The following is a 10,771-nucleotide window of genomic DNA, read 5'->3' as shown; positions in this document are numbered from 1 at the left end:
ATTGATCAGACACCTATGCCTTTCCTTCTTCTTCTTCTTCTTCTTCTTCTTCTTCTTCTTCTTGGATTTGTGCAGCGTCACAGTCTGGCATATGCCCAACATATCGTTAATAAGGTAAAATGTAAAGAAAGAGCTGCACAGTTATGTTCCAATTCACTATAGGTATTTAGCGATGGGCTTTAAATGGTATGAATGAATGTTTCTGAAATCTGTTTCTCCCACAAGGTGGCTTGGCTTAGCTTAAAGGTGAGAGGTCGGAGTTCCTTCACATCGAAAGGTGCCAGACAAGGTGGTCTGGGCAGCTGATCAGGGTGTGACTAGGATTTCAGGTCGTGTTCAGCTCGCAGGAGTGTGACATTAAGAGCAAGGTTCAAGGATTATTTATCTTGTCTGACCTGAAAACCTCAAGAGTCCCTAAAGATTCTGAAACTGTATGTATGCGAGCAGGACATCTGGGCTTCCTGAGTTAAGATCCTCAATGCCCTGGATAGATGGATCGACGTGCTAAACCTGGTATTTTGTTTTGAACAGAAATGATCCTTCAAGTCCTGATGAATAAATCGTAAAACAGAATTATGACAACAATAATTGCCCTTTATTTAGTTATTTAACAGGGGGTGAAGTATTATCATATAGTTTCACTAATTTAACAACATGCATATTTCAAAGCAGTTATGTGAGGACTCTTGGCCCGTCAAATATGACTTAGTGGCCTCTCATATTACTGTCTCTGACTGCCAAGGCAATAGTTGTCTTAAGTACTATCTCTAGGTTTCTTCATCTGTAACTACAAGAGATGGACTTCACATGATTTCGCATTTGTGACCTTTTGCACCAAAAGTTAAATGGCGCTATTTAACAAGAGGTCACGTGGTGCCCCAGCCTACCGTAGAGGGGTTTAAAAAATACCTCATATCTGTTTATCATGAAATTTGTCAGACTGTGTATTTGCATTTCATATCAACAATTCTGAGATCAGACCAACTAAAATATAAATATGACTGCTGTTGGCCACCCTTTTGAAATCACCCAGTTTCCATTTGACCACACAGGGTCACAAGTTAAAAAAAGAAAATGTATTTTAACAGCTCACTAAATGTGGTTGTATAAACTTTGAAGGAAGTGTAGCCTGTTTCATAAAACACTTTCCAATTCAGTTTTGAATGATCACATCGCTGTTGTCACTTCAGCATTAGCATCAAATCTGCTATAATCATAAAGTTTGTCGTGTCATGGGACAAATTTAACAAAAATTTCACAGTTGGCAACAATTGATACTGCTTATACTGACTGGTCTAGCGTTGGTAACCTTTGGTGAACCTACGTCATCATGGCTGAGGAATACAACCGTGCCACAGCCGCATATGACCCGGCTGGTTAAAAGCACGAGGACGGGTTGCCAACCAAGCTTTTGTAGCTGTGAATGGTTTCTCCACTCAAATGTCCATCCATTGAACACGCTTGCCAGTGGATCACAGGGGCCACACAGAGATTCACACTGAGGGAAAGTTAGTTCCCAATTTCATTTATGCAACGTGTAGAAGCCGTGGCCATTGTTCTTCAGTGGCTTAAGGGTAGGTGTAAGATTACAAACGTCTTGTTTTTTATGTTATTAATAAAATCAACTCATCCAATCACCCCTAAACAACCACGGATAAAAAAAAACAAAAAAACAAGTAGGATAAAGACATAAGCTCTTTTTCAGCGGGAGAGAAAATTTGCCACATTTCCCTTGGGACCTCATCTACTTCTGAGATGTGCTGGTCAGCTGACGCATGCATTATCCCTACAAATGGGGCAAGTGTGGGAAGTGGAATGAGCAAGCTTACCGCAAGGGCTCAAATTGTGAAACCCTCGTTGTAGTTTGTTTGTTTTTGTTTAGTCTTATAAGCTATTTATTCATTTATTAAGCTATTTATTTTGTAACTTAATGCTGCTTAATGCTGCTGTGCTGCTGCAGCGACTACATTTACCCACTGAGGGTTCATAGCCAATTTAATTTTATCCAATCTCGAACCCTATTCCATGCTATTCACAAAGTGCCGTGGAGAATATGATGAACCTACCAACATTCCACACTTTTTTTCTTTTTTTTTTAAACAAAGTTATGTTATGGTTTTGCAAAGATGGGGGGGAATGTTTGTATGTTGCATGTCTAAAAAAAAAACAGCTTTCAATTGTTGACTATTCCTGCGATGTGACCTGTAAACGCCTGGCCGGGCTTTGCCAATTTGCTAATTTAGAGAGCAGCTGTCAGAGAGAAGACAGATAGCTTTATTATAGCCACACCAGTGTCTTCTGGAGCCAGCGCTTGTCCACAGCACTGCAGCTGCGGCTTCCACCCACATTAAGTGTTATCACTGTGGAGCACCTTACTTTTAGGCACAACTGCAGCACAAATAGGCATGATTGAATTTTCTTTTATTTAAAATTATTTTTTGTTATCCTACTGTGTATTTTTGAGCCCCCCGCCCCCCCCAAAAAAAGAGAGAGAGAGAGAGAGAAAGAGAAAGAGAAAGAGAGGGGGAGGAGGCCAACCTCGGTTTAAGTTGATAAGTTGCTTAGAAAGGGGGCTGACAGATTGAACACATTAGATAAGAAAAGTACAAATAAAAAGGAAAAGTACGCACTTCAGCTGGACTGTCCGCGGAGCCGCGCCCACCTACTACAACCGCTCCCTGGCCTGACGGGGGGGGAGAGGAACCCGTTAGTTCGTCACAATATCGACTGGTCTCGGGGGGAGGGGGCATCTCAGTTCAGCTGCGTCCAGTTTGCGACGACGGTCACCGCCAGTCAATACCCCGTTGCGCGCAACTCGTTTTTTTTGTTTGTTTGTTTTGCTGCTGGCTGGTAGGTATTAAACTCGCGGTTAGACATTATGGGTGACAACGAAGACATTCAAATGAAAGAAAAGAAAAGACGAGAACGCCAAGCTGGTAAGGATGCCGCTGTGCTATTCGGGAACTCGTAAAATAAACACCGCCGGGGCACGCCGCCCGCAGCGACAACAAGGGAACTACTGCCTCCGCTTAAAAAAACAAAAAGACAAAATGCACCTGGCTTGGAATGTGCATTTGTTTTGCATGGACGCCTTCGGGGGCGAAGGGACAGCATGAAACGTCGCTCCAAATGTTGTGTTTTTTTCTTCTAACTGACGCCGTGAAGAACCGTCCGCCGCCCCCCATTCACTGGCTAAGCTAACGGGCAGCTAGCCGGAGTGCCACTCACCTACTGTTTTCTTCCCGTGTGTTGCGTGTGCAAATTGTTGTGTCCGCGTTGGCACTATGGAACACAACAGTACATGACGCCATACGGTTGTTTAACATTAACTCGTGAGTGTTCGGTGTCTGTGCCACTAATATGTAACCTTTTCACTGCCAACTACGAGCTAAACGAAAGATGTGAGCCAAATATTTACATTTTTGTTTTTTCGTCGGCGTAACGACAGACATTTTTTATTTGGGGCAAGTTTGGGGCACTCCAATAAAAGTGTTTCTCGACGCAAATGCATTACCAAGTGAGGTCACATTGATAAGGGTGTGGCCACTCCGTGCAGCCCTGTGTTGGCCAATAATCACATCAGCGGCCGGCAATGTGAAGCTCCTTACCAGTTCTCACAAGTCTGAACCTTTACATATCAAACAACCGCTGCACCATCGTCTCACTCGGGTGAAATGTTTGCTTCAAATATCCCAAAGTTCAGCCGCAGGTATAATGCTAATAATTATATCAATATCAGCTGGGTGGCAGTATTGTAAACCTCTGTAGGTTCAAGTCACCTATAGACCGATGAAGGCCACGTTCTGCCGAGAGGGCGAGTGACGTCATCATGTTTAGCCCAACCTGTATTTGGCCTGTTTGCTGTTGGTTGTGCTTAAAGGAACTGCCATTAAATCTTCATTAACTATCATTGAAAAAAGTGTTGTGTGTGTGTGTGTGTGTGTGTGCGCACGTGCAGATAGCGTGCTGAAAATGACTTGTGTTTGTCCCTCGCAGCTTTGGAGAACACTGAAAATGTCATCGACTGCTGCGGCTGGGTGTTGATCTTTCTCTCCGTTATCTTCATGATCGCCACTCTGCCCATCTCCATATGGATGTGCATCAAGGTCAGCTGCTGCTCGTAACTGTGTGTTTCTGCCCCTCCTTTGGACAAAGAATGTGAATGATGCATCGCAGCTCCTCCCACCAGGGCTCCTCCCACCAGGGCTCCTCCCACCAATCTTTCTCTTTCCTAGAGATGTTCTACTTCTTTCTTTTTCATGCTTTCTGTTTCATTTAACCTGCTTGTTTTATGCACAGTTCAACTTCTAGGAAATGGCTACGCCCAAACTACTCCTTATGCTTGCCCCTTCTTCCCACACAAGTGCTTGCAGATTTGCAAGTCAGACCTTTGCTAATTGCTGGAGCCTGCAGTAGATTGTTTGACTGTATTATTTCTATTTCCTCGACCGCCTTTGGTAAATGGAAAAGTTACGCTTGGGAAAGGCTGGCGGCTAACAGGTGCCGTCTATCTTGCAGGGGAGTTTGCAGTGTTTTTTCATCTGCTGCCTGTGCCAGCATATCTTAATCCACCAGTGAATGGTTAGAAGGTCAAATGAGAGAGACTTGTACACGCAACTGGATGTTTTTTTCTTTATATGCAGATCGTCAAGGAGTACGAGCGAGCCATTATCTTCCGCCTGGGGCGTATTTTGCGGGGTGGAGCCAAAGGGCCAGGTCAGAGCCGGACTCTCTCTCACACGCACACACACACACACACACACACACACACACACACACACACACGTGCACACACACTGCATACGATGAGTCACGTCCTGTCTGCTTCTATTCAACTGCACTCCAAACATAGATTCAATTGTTTAGTTTGGCAGTGAGAACCAGAAAAGCAATGCCATGGCCGACCCAGTCTACATGGTGAAGCTTTTCATCAATGTTCATCCATGCTTTGGAACAAACCTCAATCCGGTTGAGTCTTGCATGACATCTCATGTAGTAGATGATTAAATCCATTCCAGCACTCATGTGTGATTGCAAATCAAGTCGCGATTTCAGTCAGAAATAATGGATCAATTATTTTTGTTTGTTTTTTCCCTAAACCGTTTCAGCCTCGTCTCAAAATGCATGTCTGTCTATTGTGTTGCCTGAATCACTCCGTCCTCATCTTTCTGGGAGAGGCACTCTATTTGTTTAGTCAAAGTCACAGACTCCCGTGTGGGGTAATTTGCATACGTCTCATACGTCACGGCCCCTTCATGTTTTCATTCGCGGCAACGTCGGCCTCCAAAGAAATCCGGCGCTGGCATTTTAAAACTGTGGAAATGTGACTCCTCTGGGCGCCAGGGGACCCCTGTTTATGATGGCGAGGGGTAATAATAGCTTTCCACCAGCAATGTGTTGCCTTTGAGGGGCAGGTGGAGCCAGCGCCAAAGTTGACTTGATCATTTCCCGCAATGCTCCCCAGCACACGACCCCCCGTCCCCCTTTTGCCAGCATCTCTTTACTTTGTGTGTGTGGGGCTGTGGGAATCTTTAATGACGGATTGATTGGAGTCCATTTAGGAACATTTCACATCTGTGTACACTTCACATCTGCCACAAGCGCTCGTGTTTATTCATTAACAAAGCTTCTTTTCCCCCTGGATGGTCTTTCATGGAACTTTCCACTGTGTAAGCCGGTCCAGGCTACAAGGCAGCGTGAGAGTCCTCTTTTTACTCGGCTGATGGGAAACGTAATTGTTACAGTCCAGGAAATAAAGCTGGAGTCTGACATCACAGACGACTGTGCTATCAGACTGTCCGTACGATGTAAATATCTTGTTTTTTTCCTGTCTTATTCTATCAATATTTTTATTTTATTCCTTTGTTTCCTTTTAATTGATATGATTTTTTTTTTAAAAGGTTTTATTTGTCGCATTCATGACTGCACAGGTGCAGCAGCAGTGTGATGCCATGGTGAAAGCTCCAGCACTGTGCAAGTAAAATTGATACAAAATAAATAAATAAAACAGATACAATAGAGGAAGTAAAATTAACAATGAAAATAAAATAGGAATAGAAAAACATATCTATAGCCACACTCCTGTACAATCATGGAGCCTCAGACAGCAGGAGTCGGTCAGCTGCTGAGCTGTGGTGTTCTGCTCTGTTATTAAGAGTTGAGGATCCGTGTGGCCTGGAGGAAGAGGGCCCGTTTGCACTATATTGTTGCTGTAATCATGTAGATTTCCCCAACGTGGGATTAATGAAGGCTGCTATTCTATTCTTAAAACACACACACACACACGGTACAGGCCGCCGGTTTCTCCACTGGCGTGGCATTAAACGTTTGCTAAGCGGCCGCGCACCTACCACATGTCTGCCTCACTCGGGGAACATGTCTGCTTTTTGTCTAATGTGCTAATTCAATAATTGCGACTTGAAACGGGCCCGCGAACGGGGCGCAAATATCCGCGGCTTTGCCAGCGCAGCTGCAGCCTTCGGCAAGCGAGCGGCGGCGGCGACTTGGCCCGCCGCCCGACTCGTCGTTCGCCACCGGTGTTTTCAAACATTTGCGCGGAAGCCTCCTCATTTATTGTGTTTACGGGGGGTGGTTGGGGGGCTTTCGTCTCTCGCTGAAGCCGCTCGCGTGTCTGTCTGTGATCTCCGCAGGGCTGTTCTTCGTCGTGCCGTGCACCGACAGCTTCATCAAGGTGGACATGCGCACCGTCACCTTCGACATCCCGCCGCAGGAGGTAACGACGTCAGGATGATTGCGGCGCGCGCGCGCCCCCCTCCCCCGAACGCCGTCTCTGACGACTCCCTCGCTTGTCCTCTGGCCCAGGTTCTGACCAAAGACTCGGTGACGGTCAGCGTGGACGGCGTGGTCTACTACCAGGTGCAGAACGCCATCCTGGCCGTGGCCAACATCAACAACGCCGACGCCGCCACCCGGCTGTTGGCTCAGACCACCCTGAGGAACGTCCTGGGCACCAAGAACTTGGCGGAGATCCTCTCTGACCGTGAGGAGATCGCGCACACTATGCAGGTACCGAGCGGTCGCACGCACACGCACTCACACTCTGCTGACGTTAGATTTGGCAAAAAAGTACATTTCAACTTAATAAGAATTGACTTACGGAAACCTTTATTTCACTTTCGTTTCTTTTTTTCCTTTTTTTTGTTTGTTTTGTTTTGTTTTTGGTGGGGACCATTTTAGGTTGTTTGCTTTTTGTTCCAGCAGAGGGCGCTCTCCGCTTTATCAGTCTTTGACTTTCACCACAGATTTTTCTTATCGCCTTCCCACTAAACAAAGCCGGAGTGGCTCATTACGAAACTGAGTTATTTTGGAGACGCTGGGCCTTCACACTGATAGAGAAAGGCTACTGGCCAATAGAAAGCCTCTTTTTGTACTCCACTTAAATGGGTCCAAGGTGGCGACAGACTCACAAAAATAACCTTAACTGTAAAGTCTCCCGCGTTATATAACAATATGAAGATGATGTTAAAGAATGTCTTTGACATTTTTTTTGGAATGGATTTGATATGGTGATGTTTACCAGATAATATTTTTGGTAGTCAAGCCATGCTAATCATGCCGGGACAACATTTTTTTTTCATTGGGTAAAATGACTGGTGCAGAAAATGAAAGCTAGCTGCATCGTCAAAGTAGAAAACAGTTTTTTTCTTGACTCCAGTGATGCAGAAACTCCTATTACGTACTCTGTGATAGGATTACACTGTAATACAGTCTCCGGTAAGACCCACTGCCTGTCTGAATGGAGGATTACGGCGCCACCTTTCTCAGGAGCCAGTGTTTGCTCAAGTTTGAGTTAAACTAAGAAAGTGCATTAAAGGTGCATCAGATAGCCCACTATGGAAGCCTCAGATCAAGATACGCTTCAGGCGGAGAGCAGCTGCTAGTTTGTCTTCCGGGCCTCTTATGTGTAACTACTATTTCCCATGACTTGGTAGTTTGGTGCTATCCTCGTCTGATCCCTCTATAATTTAAGATGTGTTTGTTGGGGGTGTTTAAAAAATCCTAAGAGGAACACTTGATGCCTCGTGAGTCATGGAATGAGCTGTTTGAGCTTCAAGTGTTTTGCCGTAAAGTGGCTGCAGTGCAGAAAGTTGTTTTGCTCTTTAATCTGTTCCCTAGCCTGCCCAGCAAAGCTTTCAGCGTTCCATATACAAATTCCATCCATGACTGCGTCCCACAATGAGTTTCTTTTTCATTCCATTGTGAACGCTCTCTGCAAAAGCCATCGTTCGTTTAGGTTGTGCGCCATCTGCTGGACGTTTCTGAAAATAACAGCATGCGTCACTTAAATCCCAGTGTGGAAAATTGGGCTTGATTTATGATTTTTAAATGGGTGAAAGCTTAACTTAAGTGCCCATTAATGCATTAGTAAAAGTGTAATACTCGCAGTACAGTGAACGTTATTTGGTTCTCATATATATATACTGTATGAGAATATACATGGAGCAATAAGGGCCTTGCTCCTAGTGAGCTGCCATCTTGCACTAGGGTCTTTTTTTAAGGAAGCTCAGTATTTATGAAAGCCGCCTGACAGTGGCCCTAAATGGGAAATTTGCTGTCAGGCGGACTTCCTTAAAAACTTTACATCCTGAACCTTTAATTCGCCTGGGCAAAAAAAACAAAAAACATTTTTGCTCTGAAAATAAATTATTTTCAATTTTCTACCAGATAAGACAAAAAAAATTTGGCCAACAGAATATTGTTGAAAAATATACATATATATATATATATTTTGTTTTTCCCTCCCGCCAGTCGGCTCTGGACGTCGCCACAGACGACTGGGGCATCAAGGTGGAACGGGTGGAGATCAAGGACGTCAAGTTGCCCTTGCAGCTCCAGAGGGCCATGGCCGCTGAGGCGGAGGCCAGCCGCGAGGCCAGAGCCAAGGTACCGCACCAGTAGCAGGAACCCCCCCACCAGCTGATACACTGCAGCTGTTTTGGATTCACCCCCCCCCCCTCTTTTTCCCCTCCTAAACAGGTGATTGCGGCCGAGGGTGAGATGAACGCGTCCCGCGCTCTGAAGGAGGCCTCGCTGGTGATCGCCGAGTCGCCCAGCGCCCTGCAGCTTCGCTACCTGCAGACCCTCAACACCATCGCCGCCGAGAAGAACTCCACCATCATTTTCCCGCTGCCGCTGGACATGTTGCACGGGCTGATGAAGCGCTAAGCTGGGGGGATTCGGGGAGGGGGGGGCCTTCACAAGTATACACACGTGCCAAGTATATCTCGTTGAATCAGCAACGCTTAGCTCGCCCTGGCCTGGTCAAGTCCTGCCTCCCAACGCTTCTCTTGCCTCGCCGTTTTATATTGGAACGCACCTCAAAGCCTTTAGCCGCCAGCCAGCCAGCACGCACGCACGCACGCACGTGCGCTTCCCCGTGACAAGCGACGAGTTGTCTTTGTCCCCAGAAAAACACAACGTTGCCGTTGAAATCCCAGCGACCATTACCTCATTCATAAACAGCAGCATCCTTCAGCAACAGAAGTTGCCGCCACCTGAGCCAACCTACATCAGCTCTGAAGGACCTTTAGTTTGAAGTGCCTGCAGGATATGTGGCCTTACACATACACGCTCCCGATTGTCCCTGGATTCACTCGCCAGGCAAAAATCTCTCTGGTTGCTCTTCCGACCCAGAGCCGAGCATTTCTAGACGTGGGTTCCCCCATCACGCGCTCCTTTCAATTTGCGCAGAAGTGTGCTTCACGCTGCTGTGGCTAACCTGCTTCACTCAGACAATGTTTCAAAAGTTCAAAGTGAGGATAAGCAAAAGTTGTGCCCACGTCGTATAAAAACCCATCAACTCGTCCTCTTTGTCCTTCTCTATATTTGCATCCCTGCATGTTCCTGTGTACTCTGCGTGTTTATGGCACTCTTTTCATTCATATATTCACCTACATTTAGCGTAGACACAATTAAAAAAAAATTTTAAAAAAAATGAGGTGCACCTTAGATCAGCATACACTAGTGACATTACTACCATTTACACTATAGACAATGTTTCCTGTAAGTTGTGGGCTTTTATTTTTTTAATTCCTCCCCTCTGGCATGTGCTGCTGAGGAGAACCAGTCACACACTCTTTACTCAAGGCCCCTCTGCCAAAAGCCTTAATCTACTGCCATGACTTTAATTTTCTATGCACTTCCTGGTTAAAATGAACAGTTGCATTTCGCACTCGTCTGCTTTTACTGACGCCTCTTCTGGGAATTAAGAAGCCTAAACCGCTTAGGTCCAACTCGGCGGAGTTTTATTCTTTTTTTAAAAAAACAAAACAAAAAAAACAATGAAGAAATGTGAGTCGAAGTTGTCTGTCGTGGTTGCCAGTGTTTGTGACTGAATTACTGCTACTATATGATACCCATATAAATGTATTCATATCTGCATGTACAAAAGAAATGTCTCAACAGTGGAGTTTATTTGCAATGAGGTCAGAACTCCCTGCAGCTGTTTCATGCAAAAGATTATTTTTAGATGATTTTACTCAACATGTATGTCTAACTTGCAGCTGTTACAGGAGGAATTGTTCACTTGGAATCGCAGGTGGTTTTGTTCGCCATGTTTTCCTGAGGAGACGTGTCAGAGCACGTCTTTCTTTTTTAACGCTTGATGTTATTGTATGTTGTTGCAACATATAAATAAAACTTTTGGTGGCCAAACATTCTTGTCTGGAGATGTTTTTCGTTTTTTTTTTTTTTCTCGCTAAATCCGAGTCGCACTGCACGGTGTGTGTTTGCGAAAGCAGGCACATATAGG

General features: G+C 45.3%; 1 protein-coding gene across 1 annotated transcript; it reads left to right on the top strand.

Moving 5' to 3' along the window:
- Positions 1-2,647: 2,647 nt before the first annotated feature.
- Positions 2,648-10,674, top strand: stom (stomatin). Its single transcript, XM_076029867.1, has 7 exons — positions 2,648-2,936; positions 3,997-4,106; positions 4,644-4,716; positions 6,651-6,733; positions 6,823-7,026; positions 8,770-8,904; positions 8,998-10,674. The coding sequence occupies exons 1-7, from the start codon at positions 2,879-2,881 to the stop codon at positions 9,184-9,186; spliced, it is 852 nt and encodes a 283-aa protein (XP_075885982.1). The 5' UTR covers positions 2,648-2,878; the 3' UTR covers positions 9,187-10,674.
- The last annotated feature ends 97 nt before the right edge of the window (positions 10,675-10,771 follow it).

The sequence above is a fragment of the Nelusetta ayraudi genome, unplaced genomic scaffold (assembly GCF_046127955.1).
Source record: "Nelusetta ayraudi isolate G7.1 ecotype Tasmania unplaced genomic scaffold, CSIRO-AGI_Nayr_v1 ptg000026l, whole genome shotgun sequence".
Classification (NCBI taxonomy): Eukaryota; Metazoa; Chordata; class Actinopteri; order Tetraodontiformes; family Monacanthidae; genus Nelusetta; species Nelusetta ayraudi.
Note: the sequence above shows the minus strand (reverse complement) of the source record. Positions and strands in the feature narration are given on the sequence as shown.